This window comes from Pinus tabuliformis, chromosome J (genome assembly GCF_031772625.1).
Source record: "Pinus tabuliformis cultivar Carrire ecotype Pingquan chromosome J, CPIR1, whole genome shotgun sequence".
NCBI classification, from domain to species: domain Eukaryota; kingdom Viridiplantae; phylum Streptophyta; class Pinopsida; order Pinales; family Pinaceae; genus Pinus; species Pinus tabuliformis.
In genome coordinates, this window is record NC_142295.1 from 434694012 (window position 1) to 434718881 (window position 24870).

The window sequence follows — 24870 nt, forward strand, 5'->3', positions numbered from 1 at the left end:
GAGCCATGAGTTTAATTTACCCCGGGAGCCTGATGCAGGAGCATCCAACTGAAAGGCGACAGCTGGAATTGACTTCTTCTGCTGGACAGAAGAAGAAGTTTTTGAATTTTATTTTATTTTTGTTTTAAGTTAAATTTGGGCTGACACAACCATTGTAATTTGAAATTAAAAGAACAATTAGATTAGGATTAGTTAAATGTTAGGAATTAGTTTCAAGAAACTGTTCTGTAACTAAAAGACAGTTTCTCAACCATGTGGAAATCCTGGAAAGGCATAAAAACCAAACCAGATCCACATTGTGGGGGTTTGCCATCTTACGGAAGAAGAATAATCAGAAATAATTGATTTGATAAACTATGTGTGTGAAGTATTTTATTATCATAAATTTCCTGTAATTATATGTGATATTTTCATCTTAAAGCTAGATAGATTGTTAACTATAGTCTGAGCTCTATTTGATTAACAAACCAACAACACAAAAACCAGGACATTTAACCAAAACGCACCCGAATTGACAAGGAGGAACAACAAGTTATATCACAGTCAAATTGAACTAGGAAGGAATAACATGCTTCAAATCAAGACTACAGAAGAAACAAACTGAGCGAGAACAACATTATAAAGGAGAAACCACAGGTACATTTCTAAAAAAATTCTTTGGTAAACAAAATTTAAATTTATTTCATTTCAAAGAGCCCAAAATATACATTGAATAAGTTCCAAACAATGTCGAGCAATAAACCAACAAGGGTTATAAAAGATTATATATATTATCAAACGACTAGGGTTCCACCCCGCTCACAAGTCTGGTAACGCATTCAAACAATGCAGGGCAAGTACAAACCATTCAAGAAACATAGTATAGCGGAAACCCTCTTGGGGTTTTAAGTTCTAACGAAATTAAAACTACCAGCTACAAAGAGAAAGACCCTACCCTTTTCACATAGGGGAGTATTGGGCATCGAAGACAGCAAGGAATCACCTAGGTTCCAAACCTACAACCACAACAAAATACCCAAGTCAGAAAGCCATAGGAGAATGCGATTGATAAACATAACTGGAAGGAGAGTAAGCAAATGATTGCGTTGATATTTTATTTGGAGAGACAAGCCATCAAACCAGAAGGTGGGAACATAGAACAAGCACGAACATGACTCCATCACGGTAAGGTCACCAAAGGGTTTATCCTGCTCACAAAGGAGCCAGAGATCAGTAAGATGGAAACAAAACTTGAAGGAAAGAACCAGAACGAAAACCTACCTGTGCGTGATGAAGCCAAGTTGCCCAGGAGCGAAGCCGAAGACTGTTGAACGCACAGAAAAACAATCATAAAAATTACATACAGGACTGTGAAAATCTGAGCAAAATTCGAAGGATAATAATACAAAAAGAACCGTGTACCAAGCATGTGCATCTCTTGAAGACAGAGACCTTGCAAGAGAAGAAGCCGAAGCCATTTTACATAGACAGAAAACCTTCACAAATCACTAGCGATCACAGGGCCGAAACCCTTACCCTCCTCTTTTGTTTAGGCCTTGTGACAATAAGCAAGAAGTGACAAATAGCCCTAAGGACGAAAGACAAGTGACTTTTGACTAGAGAGATAAGCCTACGGATTCAGTGCGAGATTGCATGAGGGTGACGCCTAGGGAGGAGTGTAGGTAGGCAAAGTTAAATTCACAAATTAATTAAAAGGTCTTTGATATACCAAATCAACCGTCTTTCAATTATTGACATTGAAGTTTGCGTCCTCTAGAATCCCTACCACACGACATTGTAGAATGTCGCCGCCACTGCCAAAGAATGAAGTCTTATCATACCAGAGGAATGAAGCTAATTAATCAGGGAAAAGTTGAAAATGGTTTTAAGCATACCTGGAAAATGACGAATCGAGGGCTGAGGCTTGCATTCCAATCAAATGTGAGATTGATGGCTTTTAACAAAATTATCAAACATTTCATTTCCAAAGAAATTTGGAGGTTGGGGCATTCTGGATCTGAGGATATTTGGCAAAGCCTTAATTTGCAAGTCTCTTTGGAGGGGCATCTTTGGGGAGGGTCCATGGAGCAACACAATAAAGAGAAAATATATGGCAAACAAAGACATTAACCACTGGTTCAGGATGGGTAAGATTGGTGTTGCTTATGGATCTGCAATCAGGTTGAGTTTCCGTAAAGTTGAAAAATTCTTCCTAAAAAATTTGGCCTAGAGCTTTCAGACTGGGAGCAAGATCCTCATTGGAGTTGATCCGATCATGGGTGGGGGCGAGGTCTGCAATATATCTTAGAGGCTTTTGAATTTCTTCCATAGAACAGGGTTCTTTACATGGGATAAACTCATTGCGGCCTGGCAGGGCCCATTCCCAATTTGGAAGTATTCCTTAGATATGGGTATGTCGGAGGATCTGGCGCTAGATTGGGAACTGGTAAAGTGCTCTTTGAGGAACAATGGCATATGCCGCATGCTCGATGATGATGTCCTCATATGGAATGGTAAATATAAATCAGGGTTGGTATGTGTTAAGGATATTTACACAATTCTTATAAGTCATAAATATGATCAATCTCTTCCCTGTTTTCCTGACATCTTTTGGAAAATTGTCTGTCCTCAAAAAATCATCCTATTCTCATGGATAGTTTTCCACAACAAAAATCTAACATGGGATAATTTACAAAAGAGAAATTGGATAGGTCTTGGATATTGTTATGTTTGCAAATCGGCAGATGAAAACAATTTTCATATTTTTTTTTCAGTTCCATTTATCTCAGCAGTTGTGGCGTGCACTTGCTGCTCTTTTCGGTTTCCCCTATATATTCTTATGCCTCTATAAAAGAGGCTTTTATTTGGAGCAGGCAAAAGGCATCATGGATGCCTATCATTCTTCTTGCTCTCTGGTTTATATGGAAGTGGAGGAATTATTGTATTTTTCAGGGCAGATCAGATCATTTCTCAATTGTTTATGATAATATAGTATCCTTTGTTGACACAATCCCAACAAAATGTGCTATAAATAACAAGGCAAATCAATAAGGTCGTCCTCCAGATCACTTGGTTTTTCCTAGGGTTTTCTTTGACGGGGCAGCACAGAATGATAATTGTGGATGTGGGGTTCATATTATCATAGAAGATAATCTGCAATATCAAATTTTTTGGAACGGAGGAAAGGGTACAAGAGGAAAGGGTACAAATATCAACGCAGAAGCGATGGCGATGGCTTTAAACTGCACAATAATTTTATTTTGAAGAAATGTGAGGAAAACGATTCTTCATTGGCGTTTATTCCATGACGTCCATGACAATATGCAAAGTGATGGATGAAATTAATCTGGTGAAAATACCAGAAATATGTGAAAGGAAGAGTGTTTATTTCATCCATCTTTGCCGCGATTGACAAACATCCGATTGATAAAAATTCCATCATCCAAGATTGCCACTTAACAATCTTAAACCAAATCTAACTAAGACCCTCAGTTCGCGCAAGTATACAATCTGTAAAAACATTTATTTGTTTAAAACATCAGATAGATCCTTATCCTGCTAGTTACATCATTTTCAATCTTGCTCCGATTTGGGCACAATTGACTCCGCAATTCTCTCATTCTGCTCTCCAACGGTAAAATGTTTTTCTGCTATGCACAAACTCTACAAAGTAAACAAAAAATTACTTTACAATAACTGTGATTGCACACCGAAATCTGCTTACCCCTTTTCTCTCAAAACCCTTGGAAAAGACGAGTCGTGGAATAGATACTTGTCTGACATGATATCAAACAAGGCTTTCGGGTCTCTTGGGTTTATCTTCTTGATTTCCGCATAGAATATCAACACATGGTTTATATTTTTGTCTGCCAAATGTCGACCAATCTGGTCATTGCCACGCTTGCACCGTCGATCCCGTTACTACCTCAAATGCCTTCTTAGCCAAACCCTGTCCCTCTTAATTGTTTGGTACACTGGCTTTATTTGGTGAAGTACCAGGCATTTTGATGGTTAGTCGTTCTCGCTGGCTTGATGCAGAAGTTTTCAAGGGGATGGGAAAGAGCTCCATTTCCGATTTTTTTCCTGTAGATGAACGCGTTCAGAGGTTGATTTCCCCATACTATTCACGCGTTCAGAGGTTGATTTCCCCATACTATTCACAAGAGAAGCGGTTGGAAACGTGTTTTTTAGGTTCATTTATTCAATTACTCTCCGCCCCTTTACAATGGAGACATTCAGTTGCAAGTCTCACGGGATTGAGTAAACTCGATCACAAAAGCTTGTCTCGAGGTATTTGTTTGTTTGCTCTGTTTTGGGGGCGTTCCACTTCATATAATCACATTCAGCTGTTGCTGGTTGCTTTCTTTTAAGATCTTTCTCCTATTCAAAGGAAGAGAAGGCAATTTTTTCCCTTTTTGTTGGCATTTCTTTTTGACTCTTTGTTTTCATGATTGTCTTTGCATTTCCTTTTGACTCTTTGTTTTCATGATATAGTATCTGGATTATATTTTGAGCATATTGTGGATCGTTGAATTATTAGTGGAAAGCAGGCTCAACTCTACTGGTTAGGTTTAGTTTCATTATTTCGTGGGCATTTACTTTTGTTTCAGAAGATTTTTCTGAATCATATGAGATTTTTTTCAACTCGGTGATTGGTTTTTTGTATGGATTTTCATCTTTAGTCGTTCATCATATATGTTTTATACTCATAATATCCAAAATTTTCGCTTCAGCATGCCCATCTTTGGATACACCTTCAATAATGGAAAGTCTTCTATCCCTGTCAACTGGAGAACCTAATTCCATATCAGCTAAAGGGTTGCAACGCATTTTAGGATTACCACCTAATGCTATTAAAGATTTCTCAGTTGAAAACATGTATGTCATTACCACGGAAGGATGTGCCTCTCTGTAATGAGGCACACCATAGATTGGAATGATTGCTTTCTAATGAATCCCCAACAAATGCCACTGTTTTGTTCTACATTTTACAAAGAAAATACAGAAAATAACCAGTCAGATGTAGGTTTCCACCTATATTTCTCATAAGAAAAATCAGGGCGTTGGGTCAACCTGCACACCCACATTTCTAAATCAACACTTACACATATTGCCAGAATATATTAGCCTCCTCCTATCCTGAATCCATTTTCCTTCGATATAGTCGCATACGGGAACAAAATTTTCCTTCGATATAGTCGCATACTGGAACAAAAGCCACACACTGCAATTTCAGTCAAAAGCACTCAATAAAATCTATGTATTCAATTTAACTATTAATATCAACTTCATTACATTTCATTTTCCATGGAAGAATTGTAAACTTCTTTAATTATAATCTTTGGCAGGAGATCAGACTATCTAAACATGTTATTGATTCGCTGGTTCAAAAGAAGAAACTGTCTCTTTCTATTTATTCCCTCACTCTTTTTGGTCTATATATTGATAAATTGGAAGAGTGGCTAAATCTGCAAGGTGGAGATGGTGTTCGGTTGGGGGAGTTTGTGATAAAGCTTCTTTTATACGCTGATGATATTGTATTGATTCTAAATCGGCCCATGGATTGCAAATGCACTTATATGCCCTTGAGCATTTTTGTAGAGCAGTGGGGATGCAAGTCAATACTAGCAAGACCAAAATAATGATTTTTTCTAATGAAAGGAAGCATAGCCAGCGTACTTTCTTCTTTGAAGAAGTAAAGGAGTACAAGTACCTTGGGATTGATTTCAACAACAAACTCAATTGGGAGTACTGCAAAAAGAATAGAATTTTAGGAGGGTGGAAAGCATTATCTGCTCTTCAAAACAGATGTAGACAGGCAGAGTTATGGGATTGGAAAACGATTAAAGTGCTTTTTGGACTCCTAGTTTGTCCACTGATGCTATATGGGTGTGAACTATGGGCTAGCAGCACTCCCGTCTCAAAATGGAAACAAATTGAGAAAATCCAAAAACGCAAGTTCAAAATAAAAAGCTCGGTACCTTATGAGATATTGTTGAGTGAAACATGAGCAACTTCCATTGAAACAATTGTTATGGTGCGGCTCATAAGATACCTAAAAAAAATTGAACAAATGAGAGTAGGTAGATGGCCTAATGTTATCTTCAATGAAGGCATCAATGAAAAAAAGAAAACATGGATGAAACAAAACTACACATGGATGCAAAAATGGGATATCTACCTCAATGCATGTCCCACAAATAGCAAGGAGCTAAATGATTTTGTTAGGGAGAAGTCTCGTAAAAAGGTATGGGGCAAAGAATTGAGTAGAAAGAAGAAATATTACATTGAGGAATTCAACCCTACGTGTGATTTACAACAAAAAGAGTTCATTGGAGCTAGCATTTCGTGGAGGGCAAAGGTTCTTATTGCTCAATTAAGGACCAACACACATCAACTTCGGTGTGAAACAAGACGGTGGAAAAGGCCTAAAGAAGCTTGGGAAGAAAGGGTGTGCACATTTTGCATGTCTGGGGCTGTGGAATCGGAAAAACATTTCATTTTGGAATGTGATGCATTCAAAGGCATCAGAGAAAGTTATGAGAACATGTTAGCATCAGTTTCTTAGCATTGTCCTTTTAGCGAGGAGATTGTTGGAAGGTTGGGGCAGCTCATCATCAATTTGAATCGGAAGAGCACTGAATTGCAAAGAGCGAAAAACAAGGAACTAATGATCTCATAGACTATTTTTAGTCTCGTGGACCTTAAAATATCATTTCATTATACAATGGAGGATATCCCATTGTCCCACCTTCATTGCCACTTTGCAGATTAATGAGCCTCTTACACTAGAGGCTCGACAGAGTAAGGAGGCAAAAAACAAAATTGTGCGTGAAGCGATTCATGCCATTACCCCAGTGTTGTGAGTTTTTCTAGATGGAAAACAAACTGTTCCATTTTCCTTATTTTTAAGTATTATGCAATATCCTCACTTGCCTCCTACTCTTAACCATATTAATCGTTGCTAATTCGTCAGAATCTCATTTCATGTAATTCTTCTCTGTTGTTGAACTTAATTATGAAAGCAGATAAATAATGATTATGGACATTCCACTGGAAAATGTGATGTGATCCAGACTAAATTGAAGATGCCAATTGATAACATGATTTCTAATAATCAACTACTAGCAACAACCGAGTCTAAAATCAGTGAAAAAAAGTTGAACTTAATTAGGAAAGCACGATAACTAATGATTATGGACATTCCATTGGAAAATGTGATGTGACCCAGACTAAATTAAAGATGCCAGTTGATAACATGATTTCTAATAATCAACTACTAGCAACAACTGAGTCTAAAATCAGTGAAAAAAGTTTCTTGTTGAGAATGTTGTCACTGTTGAAAAAGATTCATAAATTATAATTGCGGACAACCCCACTATTGTTGAAAAAGTGTTGAAAAACCCCACTATTGTTGAAAAAGTGTTGAAAAAGATTCATAAATTATAATTGCGGACAACCCCACTATTGTTGAAAAAGTGTTGAATGTAGACTACCTATAGAGTTAAACAAAATCTAAAAGAACGGAAAAGATTAAAACACAAGAAGCCTTCCCAGAATGTTGACCTCCATGGAAAATGCTTATTCTATTTTGATTTTCTATTTCTTTTGATTTTCCCTTGTTCGGAATTTATTCAATTTGTTTTTGTTAGATAAACTTATTTATCTATCGAAATATAATGAATTGTTGTAAACTTCCTTAATTATATTATATGTCTACCCAGCAAGACCACCTAAAAATATGCTTGAGCATCTCGCTCAAAAGAAGAACAAAAATGGGATGTGCACATTGTCCCAAATTTACTGCCACTGTGCAGATTAATGGTAATTCTTAGACCAGAGTTCCAACAAAAAGTAAGAAAGAGGCTGCATGTGAAGCAATTCCAGCCATTGCACCTCAGGGTTGTTAGTTTTGTAGATATAAAACAAATTGTTTCTATTCTCCTTATTTATTACCCAGTAATATGTAATATTCTTATTTGCTTTTCACTCCGAACATTATTAATTGTTGTTGATTCATTGGAATCTCATTTCATAGAATTATTTTACATTTGTTGACCTTCACTCTGAAACAACAATAAATAATGATTCTGGGTATTCTGGGCATCTTGAATGCAATGTGATCAAGTCCGAATTGAAGATGTAAATTGATAACTTGACTTTTATTAATCAACTATTGGGAAAAACTAATTCTGAAATTAGTATAGAAAGGTTAACCATTAAACCTGTGTCTATTATTGAAAAAATCAGAAATTAAAATTCTGCCAACTCAAAAAACTCTTTTTTTTTTTTTTTATATAGAAGAAAAAGCATCATAGATTATATTAAGTCAATATAAAAAACCATGATTGGATACAAAAAGATGACTTGTGCAGCTCCAAAACAAGACATCGTTGAGAAGAATCATAATAAGATGGATGACATATAGCACAACATTATAGGAAGACTGTAGAGATAAAAGAAACAGATGAATCTAGATGAAAAGGGACAGAACTCATGGGTACATATGCTTATCATTATGATCGAAAGAACAGTGCAAAGACAGGCTTAGCCCGAAGAATTAGGCCTGTTGCTTGAAACAGAGTCAAAAAAAGAGCTGATACAGTGCAGAATGGACTTATATGGAGCCTTAGAATCTCTGAAGATTTTATGGTTCCGCCACCTCCAAGCACACCAGATCATGATGATAAGAATGGGGCGCCTTGACTCGCATTGAGAACTCCACCATTGAAAGGCTGCATGAACAGAGACAAAGACATTAAGAGGAAAATCAAATAAAATGGCAAGCTCATACCAGATTTCCTGAGTGGAGTTGCAATGAAAAAACATGTGAAGATTAGTCTCCTCTTCTGACTCGCACATCGAACACCTGCTAGGTCCATGCCAATTTCTCTTCCTCAGGTTATCCCATGTCAGATTTCTGTTGTTGAATACCAGCCATGCAAAAAAGATCATTCTAGGGGGGCATCCTGTTTTCCATAAAGCCATCGGGAAAAAAAAGGCAGAGCTCGAAGCCTTTGAGCAGATGATATCGGAGTAGATGTCTTTAACACTGGCTGGCACAGGAGTATTTGACATGGACCAAATTAGGTGGTCATTTAGTCCCCCGCGAATAATTCCGCTTGCCTGTAGGGATGCTTTGACCGCATTCCAAGTGGAAGAGAGTTCAGCTGGTAGACCAATGTCATTTGCATCTTTCCAAATAGGAGTAATACCTAGCCAATCCGAGATGAGTTTGTCCCAAGTGAAAACACCGATTCTGTGAAGGACAAATAAAAGATCTTCTGGAAAATAGAAGCTGCGACTACAAGCGATAGGATCAATGCCAATGAAGAGCCTGTTTCCATAGTGGATCCTCCATCTTAGTTTTGACAAGAAGAATTTCTCAACTTTCCTGAAGCTAAGCCAAATAGCCGATCCTTTTTTGATTCCAATTGCATCATTTCTATACCAGAACTCCAGGCATTTTCCTTTCAAATATTTATGTTTAATGGTCTCACTCCATGGCCCGTCCCCGAAAATCCCTCTCCAGAGCGATTTGCACAAAAGTGCCTTGCCAAAAATTCTCAAATCCTTTAGACCCCATCCCCCCAGATTCTTTGGTAATGAAATTCTGTCCATTTTAGATAGGTGAAACTTCCTCTGATCGGAACTTCCTCCCCAAATGAAGTTTGCCGTGATCGAGGTCATCTTTTTGATTATGCTTGCCGGAATGAAGAATAGATGAGCCCAGTAGACTCTTTGGTAATGAAATTCTGTCCATTTTAGATAGGTGAAACTTCCTCTCATCGGAACTTCCTCCCCAAATGAAGTTTGCCGTGATCGAGGTCATCTTTTTGATTATGCTTGCCGAAATGAAGAATAGATGAGCCCAGTAGACTGCCATCTGCATCAAAACAGCTTGAGAGAGTGTGACCTTGCCCGCCAAAGAAAGATTCCTGAATTCACATTGTTAAAGATATGTATAAGTGTGTGAAATATCATATTATTACGTTATCCATACCTCTTTGTCTGTTATTGAAAAAAATTCAGAAATTAAAATTCTACCAACTCAAAATACTCTTATCTTCACATTGTTAAAGATATGTATAAGTGTGTGAAATATCAAATAATGACGTTATCCATACATCTTATTCGATAGATCTTCCATTACTTACTCAAGAACCAATTAAAAATCCTCTCTTATCTTTAAGCCACACATAATTATCATTCATTTTGGCGTTTCCTTGCTCGGATCGACAAGGAAAAGACGAGAGGACACTACATGGTATTGGAGGGTCCAGCAAACCAGAAAAGTATGGATGATCTTCATACTCGCTCACAGGAATGGCATTTGGCAAGGTAATTAAACGCTGTGCGACGTCACATCACAAAACTGGCGGGCGCCTAAACAACGCGGTGTGGTGAAGACGCCCAACACATCATAACACTGTTCGACACGTAAATTACGGGGTTGTGGTTTCCAGGTCACCGCGTGTTTGAGAAGATCCAAAGCCACACCTACCTTGCTTTTGTTTTCTACCATCTCAAAGGGTTTGCTGCTTCAAAGTACCCATCGCTCTGCCTGCGCATCATCTGCTTCCTTTCGATCTGCCTGTCTGCGCATCATCTGGTTGGTTATTATCATTACTTATCTCTCTGTCTTTTTTCTTCTTCTTGTTCCAATGGCACATAACACAACCGCCGCTACTTCTGCATCTAATTCATCCTCCGGGGCCTATTCTGCGTCGAACGGCTTCCATATATTTATAAATCACCGCGGCTGCAATGTCAAGAAAACCATGGCCGCACATCTCTACCGGCGCCTTACTTCCCATGGGTTGCGAGTGTTTCTTGACCGGCCAGAATTACAGGCTGGAAAAAGAATTCTTTCTCAAATCGAAGTGGCTATCCAAGTCGCCTCTGTCCACATAGCCATCTTCTCTGAAAACTATGCCAATTCAAAATGGTGTCTCGATGAGCTCCGTCTCATGGTATACTCCGAGAAGCGCGGGGCTACCATTCTACCAGTATTTTACGATGTTAAGCCTTCAGATCTTCGGTGGGCGGACGCAGCTCAAGATGGACCATACGCTAAAGCCCTGCGCAAACATGAAGAAAAGGGGCGATACGATCCCCAAAGAATTCGAGGTTGGAGAGAGGCTCTTTCTCAGGTTTCATATATCAGGGGCTTTGAGTTGGAGGCATGTAATGGGTGAGTATCTTCCACTGTTAAAATCCCTGTTAGCGTTTAATTTGAAAATCTGTCTTAGTTTTTCTTTTATGGATTGATAGCAACATGACAAATTAGGCAGGTTACAGTTTGTATTTTCACCCTCTGAATATGCATATTCAGCGACGAAGCTGATCTCTTTAATTTGTAAATCTGTCTTAGTTTTTTTTTTTATGGATTGATAGCCACATGACAAATTAGTCAGGTTACTGTTTGTAATTTTACCCTCTAACTGTGCATATTTCAGGGACGAGGCTGATCTCTTGGATAAGGTCGTGGAAAGGGTATTGACAAAGGTTCCAAAACCAGTGTTACACGTGGCCAAATATGCCACTGGTTTGGGGGAAAAAATTCAAGATTTTGAAAAGACAGTATCATTCCAGCAGGAGCAGCAACCGACGGAGTCTAAGGTTGTGGCGATTGCAGGTGTGGGTGGAGTTGGCAAAACGACGCTAGCCAAGGAATTCTTCAACTATAAGAGATCAGGTTATGGCGGCTCCTCCTTTCTAGCTGATGTGAGAGAAAGAGCGTCTAGGGCGTCGCTACCTTCACTGCAGTCTCAGCTCATTAAAGACTTGAAAGGTATAAGCAGGGGAATTGATAAGTGGGAAGAAGGTATAGGAATACTTGAAACATGTCTCTCATCTTGTCACGCTCTCATAATAATAGACGATGTAGATGATGTGGATCAATTGGATGCATTTTTGCCAATTAAGGGCGTCCTTCATCCCAAGAGCTTGATTTTGGTCACGTCTCGTGACAAGCATGTCCTTCGAAGTGCAGGAATAGGAAAGTCATCAATCTATCACCTAAACGGCCTCAATGAATTACATTCTCAAGAGCTCTTCTGTTCGCATGCTTTCTTTCAGCCACATCCACGACCGGGGTTTGAAAACCTTGTTGTTGGGTTTGTAAAAAGCTGCAACGGTTTGCCTTTATCGCTGAAAGTTTTTGGTGCTCTTTTATGTGAAAAACACCATCCTTATTGGGAAGAAAAAATGAAGGAACTTCATAGATTGCCTGATAAGATCCTGGCAAGCCTTAAAATTAGTTATAATTCATTGAATCAAAAGGAACAGCAAATATTTTTAGATATTGCTTGTTTTGCCCTCGGAGAAAATAGGGATAAGTGGGTAACAATATGGGGCGGATTGGCGGGTCTTCAAACTCTAGAAGACAGATGTCTTGTAGAGGTTGTAGAGGAGTACGGTGCGAAGAGGATGAGAATGCATGATCACCTGCGCGATATGGGAAGAAATATTGCTGAGGAAGTATCAATGCCTCGTCGTCTTTGGCGTTCCGTTGAGGAGGTCCATGATTTGTTCGAGGAGCAGTCATTATCATCTGTAAGTCATTATTCATCTAAGACTTCACACCCATGTCCACAACTTTCAAGTTCGTTTTATTCAAATAATTATATAAATATGCCAGGTACTATGTCGTAATACTGTCTTTTAAGGAACGAACAGGTAATACCAGATGTACGCGGAATTAGGATGCCTACAGGGTGGACTTCTACAATAACAGAAAATGAGGCATTATTACGCACAAAATCAGAAATACCATTGAACAAAATTTAAAGTCAGGCAGCCTTCAAAATGAGAAAATTGGAACTTCTTGAAAGTGATGGGGAATTTGTGGAAGGCATATTAAGAAGGGTGAGGTCACCAAATCTCGAATGGCTCTGCTGGTATAACTGTCCCTGCTCTTCGCTGCGTTCCTGGATTCCAATGGACCACCTAAAAGTTTTAGAAGTGGAAGGGACGAAACTGAAAAAATTATGGCGTCGTGATTCTCAGGTAAGTAAATAGTAGATGAGAGTAATTGGGTATCTTCTGTTTTTTGTTATGATTAAAACGTCGAACATTGCAGGCACCTCTGTTCTGTTTTTTGTAATGATTAAAACGTCGAACATTGCAGGCACCTCTGCAGTTGCGGGAGTTGTATGTTGATGCTCCGCTTTTAGAGTTTCCAAAGTCAATAGGGAAGCTGAAAGACCTGGAAAAGATTGTCCTTCGGAATAAATTTTCAACACGTCCTCCAGAGCTCGCAGATCTATCGATGTTACCAACGTTACCAGAAGAATTCTTTCAGCTCCGCTCCTTGAAATATCTCGAACTGTCTGGGCACTTGAGGATTCTTCCGAAGGAATTTGGAAATTTAACAAATCTCCAAAGCATCGTTCTCTCTGGCTGCGAAAGATTGGAGAAGCTTCCAGATTCCTTCACAGATTTAACAAATCTCCAAGTCCTCCAGTTGTATGGCTGCAACAGTTTGAAGCGGCTTCCAAAATCCTTGGGAGATCTAACAAATCTCCAACGAATCACCCTCGACAGGTGCAAGAGTTTGGAGCTACTTCCATATTCGTTCGCGAATCTGACGAATCTCCAACAAATCACGCTGTCGGGCTGCAACAGATTGAAGCGGCTTCCAAACTCCTTGGGCGATTTAACAAATCTCCAAGGAATCACCCTCAACAACTGCGAAGGTTTGGAGGTACTTCCAGAATCTTTTGGGTGTTTGACAAATCTCTTAAGCATTGAACTCACTGGGAGCAAAAGATTGAAGAAGCTTCCAGATTCCTTCACGGATTTAAAAAATCTTCAACACCTCATGCTCTCTGGCTCCGACAGATTGAAGCGGCTTCCAAAGTCCTTGGGGGATTTAACAAATCTCCAATATATTTATCTATCTGGGTTTACGAGTTTGAAAAAACTTCCAAATTCCTTGGGTGATTTAATAAATCTCCAAAGAATCACCCTCAGGGACTGCGAAGGTTTGGAGGTACTTCCAGATTGCTTTGGGAGTTTGAAAAGTCTTTTACGCATTGAACTCACTGGCAGCAAAAGATTGAAGAAGCTTCCAGATTCTTTCACAGGTTTAACAAGTGTTCAACGCCTCAACCTGTCTGGCTCCGACAGATTGAAGCGTCTTCCAAAATCCTTGGGGTGTTTAACAAATCTCCAATATATTAATCTATCCAATTGCAAGAGTTTGAAAAAACTTCCAAATTCCTTGGGGGATTTGACAAATCTCCAAGAAATCAGTCTGGAGAAGTGCGAAAGTTTGGAGGTACTTCCAGATTACTTTGGGAATTTAAAGAATCTTCGATGGATCTTCCTGCAATACTCCGGCTTGAAGACGCTTCCAAATTCCTTTCGGCATTTAACAAATCTTGTGTCCATCGATCTGGCAGCATGTAGAAGTTTGAAGATGCTTCCAAATAATTTATTTGGGAATTTAACAAATCTCCAAACAGTAGGTCTGTCCGGTTGCGAAAGTTTGGAAAAGCTTCCACATTCCTTGGGAAATTTGAAAAAACTCCGATCCATTCAGTTGGATAACTGCAAAAGTTTGAGGAAGCTTCCGAAATCGCTGGGGGAGTTAGCAAATCTCCGAGGTATTGATCTGTCTGGATGCAAAAGTTTGAAGAAGCTTCCGAATTCGTTGGGGAATCTATCGCAGCTGACATGTCTGGATTTGAGTCATTGTAGCACGTGTTCGCTTGCACTACCTGGAAACATCACCACGCTTCGAATGTTAGAGTTATCAGGATGTGTCCAAATGGCAGCATTGCCCGCCCAAGTGGAACATCAAAAGTCCTTGGAAATGTTAAACCTTTTGGGTACAAATTTAGAAGAGCTAACCAATGCCCAGACCGCATGCCTAAGTAATTTGAGATATCTTTTCTTAGGAAGTCCTTTGTTGAAAGAGCTGCCACCTTTGCTGGGTTGCCTATCGAGTTTGAAGACGCTGCTGCTCCATGGATGCCAGGAATTGAAACGCCTACCCGATTCATTTGGACTGTTGACTCAGTTGACTGAGTTGGAGATATCAAAATGTGGAATACAAGAGTTACCAGGTCTCATGGAGATGAACAATCTCCAAACTTTAAGAGTACGCGGTTGTCCGTTACGGGAACTGCCATTTAAGGAGTTGTCTGCCCCAAGGAGAAAGAGAAAGCGAAGGGCAAAGGACAAAGGCCTGATTGGGCTCAGGGAGTTAGAGTTGTACTGCACAGAAGTAAGAGAGGTATCCTTTCCTGAAGGTGTGTCCATCAACCTTCAAACCCTCCGCATCATGTGTTGTAATGATTTGGTAAATGTTGGTTCATTACCAAAAGCACTAGAGCATCTGATTTTAAGGGGTTGTGGTGCATTGAGGAAAACAGAAGGGCTTTCTGGGCTTGCCGAACTTGTGGATGTAGACATCCGGGGGTGTTATAACATACAAGTGGGGGAGCTGCCACATTTTGGGAATTCCACGCCATGTGACACTTACAACAGCGAGGAGGAGGAGGTGGTGGAGAAGGAGATGGCAGCTTTGCAGGAGGGTGTCCTGCCGGATCGTTTTGCCATCACGGTTATCGACATGAAGGGGTCGGCACTATACTCCTCGTTGTAAGCCTTTAGTTTGTGGTGGAGTGTAAATGTGAAAGGTACGTGCCAATCTTAGTTGTGTTATAAGATAATGCTTGTAGGCAATATAAATATTTTCTGCCACTATTAGGATGAAAATGGACTTCGAACAAATCTGCTGTTTGTACAGAGTTAGACATATCCATAAATTCAACACTTTGCCCTGTTTCTATGTCAAAGATTCTTTTCTGGTTCCCTCATTGACAGTTTCCTTTCTTGGAGAAATACAAATTCCAATTCTGGCAAAGGCTTCCTGTAAATCTCTTGGGATATCATACCCCTTATGGTGCATTCACTGCAGAGGAAGAATATTGCAATCAAAACTTGGACTTCTTTCTGGCTTTATAATCCCCTCTAAGATGTCCATAAAGTAATCTGGGGGATTAACAGGTCAGGGAATATAAGGCCAAGGCTGGAAAAATATTCTTCAATTTCATCCACAGGTCCAAGATACACAGTGCATCCACCCTTAGCCAACAACACTAAATCATCAAACATCTTGAATAATCTAGAGCTGAAAAAATAAACCAAGCACATCATTTACATAAGCTGTAAATGAAAAGAGACCATTTGGAAACTGGTATTCAACCAACCAAATTCCCATATCAATGGTATTTAGTTTTGCAAGTAAAACACCAATTCAAGGGAATTTAACTCTATTGCAGATCTCAAGATATTTCTAGGAATCCAATAGATATGATAAACCAGAGCTAAGTCATTTAAATTCTAAAATATTCCCAAAATCTACCATTAAAAGAAAGATAACCAAAAATTAATATGCTTCAGCAAAGAGTCATGCTTCTTTCATATTTTCCTTTTTGGTCATTTGAAGTCATGCAAGCAGAAACACATGCCAGTCATGATTAATATAAAACTTTACCTTGGTTGATGAAGTACCACACATATGTTTACTCCTGCTAAAGCTTCTTGACGAAGGGTTTTTAAAAGCAACAATGAAGAAGTGTTGTCTAAATCAGATGTGGGTTCATCTAAGAACAAAAGAGATGGTTCCATTACCAGCTCAAGCCCAACATTTACACGTTTTCTCTGTCCTCCAGAGATCCCTCACTTTTCCACTGTACCAACTAACGAATCTCGTACAGATTGCAACCCCAAAGCTTCAATGGCACGTTCAACAACTAAAGTCTAAAACCGCTTCATCTTTTGGCATTGCAACCCCAAAGCTTCAATGGCATGTTCAACAACTAAAACCGCTTCATCTTTTGGCATGTTAACAGGCAGCTTTCATGCATTCCCAATTGTATCATGTCAGCCATAGAAAGTTATCAACCATGACAAAGATCAGATTTTTTTCATGAAAATGAAGCTAAAGCATACGAAAAAAAATGCCAGTTGCATTAAACTGAACTCTAAGGCAGCCCCATCTATTTCCCTTTCAAAATTTAAAAAGGCTTAGAAAAAAGAGTCATTAAACCATGCTGCACATTTTCATTTCTTTCTCTGCCATTTCATCTATTAATTGCAATGGAAAGTAGTCATAAGGCATGCTGAAGGGAAAATATTAAGCACCATACAGTAAGTCATGATTGGCTTACTACCTTTTCACCCTGTTCATTGAATATCGTTTTATTATCATCTACTAAAAATGGAAACACAGTGAGACAATAATTGACTCACTACATGATGCTTAACATTTGCCATACTAAACAGTCACCGATGAGCAGAATAAGGGTTATGATCACAACCTGAATGTTTATTTGGCAAATGAATTCTCCCATTAGTGACTTCAACAATTAAGAAGACTGAACTTTGCCCTTTTCTATTTCTCTGCCTCTCATAATTATATAAAAACCTGAAACAAAGGATCTTTTAACCAGTTTCAAAAATTTGACTTACAATGACCTGCCTCTCATAATTATATAAAAACCTGAAACAAAGGATCTTTTAACCAGTTTCAAAAATTTGACTTACAATGACTATGAATCCATAGGCTTGAATGTCTTTCTCATTAGCACGTGGATGACATGATGTTGGTGGATAGCATCCTGCACAATATCAGGTTAGAACATTCAGTTGCTATTTTTCTCATACCAATTTTGTATTGGTCATACTGCAGCTGTAGAATATGCCATATACAAGGATTTTCACAACAGCTAATTAGCATTAGAGACATCTTAATTCCTGCTGCATTGTTGTAAGCCTTATTGATGCTCGTTCAAAATGGCTTCATTACCCAAAAGAACAAGGCCTCAATACCCAAAAGAACAATGCTGTAAACTTGATAATCTGTAAAACAAGGCCTCGACTGTTAAGGAGAGGGAGAGGAGAGGGCCGCCATCGAGAGGACCCTCACTATATGAATAGTGAGTGAGTGACCCAAAAGAACAATGCTGTAAACTTGATAACCTGTATGGTTTTTTTTTCCAGAGATTATGACAGGATTGGTAACTAGAAGCAGACCTTAGTTGCACTTGGGTTAACACATCTGAGTAACACTTTTATTAATGAAGCAGATACATCTCATAACTGAAGGAAACTATATTTTTGCTTAAAACTTAACTTCATGATATCTTTTCCATCAAAATCACACTAACTTGGCAAATCTTTCTTTGGAATTTAAACCTTGACAGAGGAATAACAAAAGCTACTCTACCAACCAACCAAACGCCATTGAAACAGATCTTACTTGAGTATTAACAATTTTTAATACTTAAATATACAAAGAAAACTCCCAAACCCTATTGAAACAGATCTTACTGAGGATTAACAATTTTTAATACTTAAATATACAAAGAAAACTCTTGAGAAAATGGTGAGCAAACCTTTGACAAAGTTATACAATAGGATGATAAGAAATGCATTAAAAATAAAAATGATTTAACAGTGTATCGAGTTACTTTAGATACAAATCTTCCATGTCAAAATTGCACCTTGGAGTCCTTCTTCCTGTGACTTCTCACTTCAATTAGCTTCTCTACATTCTATGTCTCATGCAGACCATCTATGAGCTTTACTCTACATCTATCTTAGTCTCCAATGCAAACCATCTACAAGGTTTATTGGCAACCTTTTCCCTTACAGTTCTTTCTCAAGATATTTGAACTACTCTAATGCCAAATCTAAAAAATGGGTGTATCCGTGGATTAGGATTGCTAAATCTAGTCAATGGTGGCTCATGCTGAAATGAAGAGTTATCTCTAGCAAAACATAAGTTATAACTTAATATAAAAACAGGGTGATGGAGGATCAAAACTAGTGTCTTTCTAAGTTGGGAAAATGGAGTCATTAAAATAATGTGGAGGCTTGCAAATGGATTATAAATAGATCTAGCTATTGTTGTTACAAACATGCATAAAACTGAAGAGGATGTCGATATATACGGCTAGAATTAGATGAGAAAAGCCCCTTCCCAAGGTGATTCTATATACACATACAAAATGACAAGTTGTTATTTTACTAATAACTAAAATTCAAAATGTGACCCTTCATTAAAATGGCGTAACGTAACGTAGAAGCATCAACTAGGAAGCAAAAGTGAAAAAAATCCTTGTAGGGAATTCAGCTCATCCAAAGCTCTTATTGAAGAGCATGATTGTTGTCTACTCAAAACCCTTATTGTAGCATAATTAAATTAGCATTCCAATAACAAAAATAGCAATTAATGAAAGATGGACAACCAAACCTAAGAAACCCTTAAGTTTCCATTAAGTTTATTAAATATTCAATGAAGGTCAAAAGAGGAGTTCTCCCAAAAATCCTACCATAGCTACAAACGGGGAAAGATGGACAACCAAACCTAAGAAACCCTTAAGTTTCCATTAAGTTCATTAAATATTCAATGAAGGTCAAAAGAGGAGTTCTCCCAAAAATCCTACCATAGCTACAAAGGGGGAGAACTACGCTTTAAATAGATTTTTATGTCTAATTGCTAAATGATCATTATGTCCAAGTATGCTACAAAAAAAGTCACATATTTACAAGAACAAATCTGTTTGTGAAGCACCAAACAATTGGCCTAAAATAGTCAACAAATAGAGCATTACTGTCACTTTGGAGGATATTCTTGTATACCATTTTGCTTAGCTGTAAGTGGAGTTGGACCTGGATTCTACTATAAAATAGATTAATATATTGTTAGCAATTAGAGGAGAATGTGCAGATTCTGATTTGTTTAGCTAGTGGAAGGGAGAGTTAATAGCTACACCGAAGTTTATTACAGTCCCTATTTATATCCATAAAGAAGACACAATGGTTCACTTTGATATGCTTATGCAATGAACTTGTAATATAGTGAGTAAGTAATTTTTATTGTGAACGGGCAAAAATGCAACCACAACATTGATCACGCATTGATCACGCAGGAGTTTGTTGTTACTATGGATGATTACTTTGCTTTTTGTTTTTCTTGGCTTTAGGAAAGCTAATCCTAGGATTGATTATGAAAAAGATTAGTGTATTGTTACTGACAATAGTGTGAGCTGAAATAAATGCTTTTATTAACACAAACAGTGCAATGAAATAAATACAATATATCACTGGTTGCAATAAGTTGCCAAGCACCAACTTGGACTTTTGTGAGGCTCCAACCTCTAGAGCACCAACTCTGTTCTTCCAAGGCAATAGTTCTGCACTTAGGAGCACTAGCGCCCAAGGATTCTAGTCCTTTTAGTTCTGAGGCTCCAACCCAAACTTGGTATAAATTGTTTTGCTGTAGTTCTCTGCTCCCAAACCTGCTTAGTTTCTACTTCACCCTTGTTCCCCTGCGTCTCCTGCCTCTGCTGCCTCTGTCTGAACTTCGGCTTCCTCTCACACTGATTATCCGCACACACTTCTTTGTTTTTTCCTGTTTTTGTATCCCTGATGCCTTTGACTGTTCGTTTCCGCTTCCCACTGGCTTTTCAGCTTTTTCAACGCTCGTTTCAGCTTCCTCTACGCTGGCTTGTCCTTTGGCTTCCTTGTTCTTCATTGCTTTGGTTTTTCGGTTTCCTCTGCGCTGGCTTACCCTTCGGCTTCCTGGTTTTTCAGTCGCTGTGGCTTCTTGGTTTTTCAGTTGCTGTAGCTTCCTTTGCCTCTTCGTGCTCACTGCTGCGTGTTAAAACCGTAACAGATTCCCTTTTTCTTTTAACGATAATAGGCATATACAGGACTTTATTGTTTAACGGAGAGACTGTACCAATCAGGACGGACCCACATGCCACGTCCCAATCGCAATCGCAATCGACTTTTGTTTAGGCCTCCTGAACTATCAGAACTGTTATCATAAGCCTTTTGGCCTAAAAACCCCTGCGCAATACAATTATTCTTATACCACAAGTGGTATTTTGGAAGGGCCTTATGCGGGAATTGGTATTCAGCAGATGGCCTCCGATTCCACTGGGCAGGTGACACGTAGTAGTAGGAAGGAAGAGGATACTGCTTTTTCAGGCAGGTATTCCTCGAGCTATATGTCCACCCGAAATATATGTAGACCGTTGGATCTACAAGGGGATGATCAATGGTGGAGGGTCGGATGCTCAGGTAATGCGGGCCTGCCTTTTTATGGTCGCAAATGTAATACACGGGAACATATGAAAAAATGACCAAAACGCTAAACGGGCAGACTTCCAATTTATTTCGCCCACATTTATAACTTTATCGGGTTCACTGTGTATATCGCAATCGACGCTTTCAGGGGTGCAAGGCCTTAAGCACTTGCGATGTGTCGGATGCGACATATACATTAAGCCAAACTATAATGTTGCTTCGGGTCCACAACATATCACTTTGGGGCTTTTTCTTTGTATTTTGGTTTTTACACCGAAACCCATTGATACACACAAAAACCTTTACGCGCAGAACTCAAACTTTATACAGTCGGGTTTATAACACCCATCGGGTTTGCCTGTGTAATTGGGCCCTGCTCCTTTGCATCGCGGCGATGCGATATTGCGATCGCCGATCATCGCAGTCGCATGTCGCATGGCCCCGGGGGTCTTTCCCTTGCCTCGTGGCATCACTGATGCCGATCCGCCGATAGTGTATTTGCCTATTTATATATATTCTCCACTTCCGATAGTGTATTCCGTTATAACTATGTTTTCCGCCTCCCGATAGTGTATTTGCATATTTATAAGTTTTTTTATAGCTTTGATGCCACTTGTTATAGATCTAACTCAGATATATATGATAATATAAATAAACCCAAGAATAACAATATCTGAATATAGATAGAAATGATTCACTTTATTGATATCAAACCCTTAAGGTAGGGCAACACCATACATTCACTCCTTAAGGAAGGAGAACACTTCACAAGCCATATGCCTGTTCATACAATATTTCTTGACATCCCTCAATGGGAAGTCTCTAGCCTCTATATAGGCCTCATACATACAATACCATGGGTTATTACCATGGTTCCCTCAATACCATCTATCTAATACCATGGGCCCATTACATTATCACTAACTACTTGTGGTCTTTTACATGATACGGGTTAACCACCTTATTTATTACTATGGCCCATCCTATTATTACATTATTCCCTTGGGTACCTCTCTGTGTACCCCAAATTATCTCCCCTAGGTATATTACAAGTTTTCCTGCCTCCGATAGTGTATATAGCCTATATATTCTTTGGCATTCATTGCTCCGATAGCTTTGTTTGCTTCCTCCGATGGATCTATCTTCTCTTTGCTCCTTCGATAGCTCTATTTGCTCCTCTGATAGCTCTGTCTGCGCCTCTTAGCTCCTCCGGTAGCTCTGTTTGCTCCTGCTGGCTCCTCAAATTTTGCCATATTGACATCAATGACAATCTATGTCAACAATCTCCTCTTTTGTTATTGATGGAAATATTCTTTTTCTTTCCCCCTTTGACATCAATGGCAAATGAATGCATATGAACTCCCCCTGTCGAACTGCTCCCCTTGTAGAACTGCTCCCCCTGTCCTGCAACATCTTTATGAATGAACTTGAGTGATGCTAAAGAAATAACCCCCATCTTTTGACGAAGATGTTCAAATGCTTCTCGAGGAAGAGGTTTTGTGAAAATATCAGCTATCTGCTCCTTAGTATTGATATATTCCAAGATGATGTTTTGTTCAGCTACTTGTTCACGAAGGAAATGATACTTGATTGGTATATGTTTGGTCTTTGAGTGCATCATTGGATTTTTGTTGAGACTGATAGCACTTGTGTTATCACAATAGATGGTAATTGGTTGATCTGTACCTATGTTGACATCTTTTAGAGCTTCCTTCATCCATAGTATTTGAGTACAACAGTCTGCTGCAGCTATATACTCGACTTCCGCTGTGGATAATGATATGGATGTCTGTTTTTCGCTGAGCCAAGATACTAAAGTGTCTCCTAGGAAGAATGGAAATGCATTTCCACTAGTACTTTTCCGATCATTTACAATTCCGGCCCAATCAGCATCAGTGTATGTAGTTACAATCAGTGTTGAGCTCTTAGGGTACCAAACACTGAAATCAGGAGTTCCTTTCAGATATCTGAGAATTCTTTTTACAACTAACAAATGGGATTGTTTAGGAGCAAATTGAAATCTTCCCACCATTCCTACTGCCTGCATTACGTCGGGTCTTGTAGCAGTTAAGTACATAAGGGCTCCAATTATTGACATTTAATGAGTTGCATTTGTTGGAGGGGAGTCATCATCTTTGCTCAATTCGCAATTTGTGGTCATAGGTGTGCTCATGGGTGCACAGTGTTCCATTATGTATCTTTTAAGCATGTCTTTAAGATATTTGGTTTGAGATATAAACAATCCTGCTTTGGTTAGAGATACTTGTAGTCCAAGGAAGTGAGATAACTCACCTATCATTGATATCTCGAATTCTTTTGACATGTTTTGAAAAATTCATGACTCATTTCATCATTATTGCTAGCAAAAATTAGATCATCAACATAAACAAGTGTGACTAGTAGCTTACCTTCATCTGTCTTTATGTAGAGATTACTTCTTGGCACTCCCTTCTTGAAGCCTTGTTGTTGTAGATAGTGATCCAATCTTGCATACCAAGCTCTGGGGGCTTGTTTCAACCCATATAATGCCTTTTTCAACTTACAGACTAAGTCTTTTTCTTCCGTTAGATCAAACCATTCTGGTTGCTCCATGTAGACTTCTTCCTTGAGTTCCCCATTCAGAAATGCTGATTTTACGTCCATTTGATAGATTTTGAATCCTTTTGAGCAAGCAACTGCCAAGAACATCCTAATAGCTTCCATACGAGCTACTAGTGCAAATGTCTCTTCAAAGTCAATTCTTTCAATTTGTGAATAGCCTTGGCAGACAAGCCTTGCCTTGTTTCTGATAACTTGTCCTTCTTCATTCATTTTATTTTTGAATACCCACTTGGTTCCTATTATGTTTTTGTCCTTTGGATGAGGTACCAACTCCCATGTCTCGTTCTTCTCAATTTGGGACATTTCTTCTTCCATGGCTTTTACCCAGTGAGGATCCTTGCTTGTGCAAATGTTTTTGGTTCTATCATGGATAGAAGAGCAATAACGTTTTTCTTTGGTGTAATTATCATCCTTCTTCGGGTTTTCATCCCTTCATCTCTATTGCCAATAATCTGCGCTTTTAGATGATATTTCTGGAGAAATTTAATCTTTGAAGGGGTATGAGGTGGTTATTTTTCCTCTTCTTCTTTTTCCTGATCTATTTCTTCTTTTTTAGGTTCTTCTTCTTCAATGAGAGGATCATCTTCATGTTCTTCAATTTCTTTTTCTGGAAGGTCTTCATCTATCTTTACATCAATGCTTTCCACTATTTTCTTTAGTCGAAAATTGTAGCACTTGTAGGCTTTGCTCCGTGTAGAGTATCCAAGGAATATCCCTTCATCAACCCGAGAATCAAACTTTCCTGGTGAGCCATCATTGATTTTTATGAAGCACTTGCTTCCAAAGATCTTGAAGTACTTTACTGAAGCAGGTCTTCCTTTCCATAATTCATAAGGAGTTTTTTTCACAATTTGGTTTTAATTGAGTTCGATTCAAGGTATAGACTGTTGTCCCAACTGCTTCTCTCCAGAATTTTGACTATAATTCTGTTGCTAATAACATTGTTCTTGCCATTTCTTGAACTGTCTGGTTTCTTCTTTCAACTACCCCATTTTGCTGGGGTGTTCTGGCAGCAGAGAATTCTCTTTTAATTCCATGTATGTCACAAAATTCATTAAATTCTTTTGATGTGAATTCTCCCCCTCTATCTGTTTTGAGGCACTTAATTTTCCAGTTCTTTTAGATTTTTAAAAACACTCAAATGTTTCAGATTTATATTTTATAAAGTATATCCAC

The 24870-nt window shown here is 38.7% G+C and overlaps 2 protein-coding genes across 2 annotated transcripts; both read left to right on the top strand.

The window, feature by feature from the left end:
* The first annotated feature begins 10208 nt into the window (after positions 1–10208).
* On the top strand, positions 10209–12798 carry LOC149227668 (disease resistance protein RUN1-like). Its single transcript, XM_089377857.1, has 3 exons — positions 10209–11173; positions 11439–12537; positions 12661–12798. The coding sequence occupies exons 1-3, from the start codon at positions 10644–10646 to the stop codon at positions 12769–12771; spliced, it is 1740 nt and encodes a 579-aa protein (XP_089233983.1). The 5' UTR covers positions 10209–10643; the 3' UTR covers positions 12772–12798.
* LOC149227669 (uncharacterized) lies at positions 12790–15856 on the top strand. Its single transcript, XM_089377856.1, has 2 exons — positions 12790–12990; positions 13112–15856. The coding sequence occupies exons 1-2, from the start codon at positions 12790–12792 to the stop codon at positions 15593–15595; spliced, it is 2685 nt and encodes an 894-aa protein (XP_089233982.1). The 3' UTR covers positions 15596–15856.
* Positions 15857–24870: the final 9014 nt, after the last annotated feature.

Bases quoted from the DNA above. Each gene is read 5' to 3' on its own strand.
- LOC149227668 (XM_089377857.1), top strand. From the start codon at position 10,644: ATGGCACATAACACAACCGCCGCTACTTCTGCATCTAATTCATCCTCC. The intron at 11,174-11,438 runs GTGAGTATCTTC...TGCATATTTCAG, and splicing joins GAGTTGGAGGCATGTAATGG to GGACGAGGCTGATCTCTTGG. The intron at 12,538-12,660 runs GTAAGTCATTAT...AGGAACGAACAG, and splicing joins AGGAGCAGTCATTATCATCT to GTAATACCAGATGTACGCGG.
- LOC149227669 (XM_089377856.1), top strand. From the start codon at position 12,790: ATGAGAAAATTGGAACTTCTTGAAAGTGATGGGGAATTTGTGGAAGGC. The intron at 12,991-13,111 runs GTAAGTAAATAG...CGAACATTGCAG, and splicing joins TATGGCGTCGTGATTCTCAG to GCACCTCTGCAGTTGCGGGA.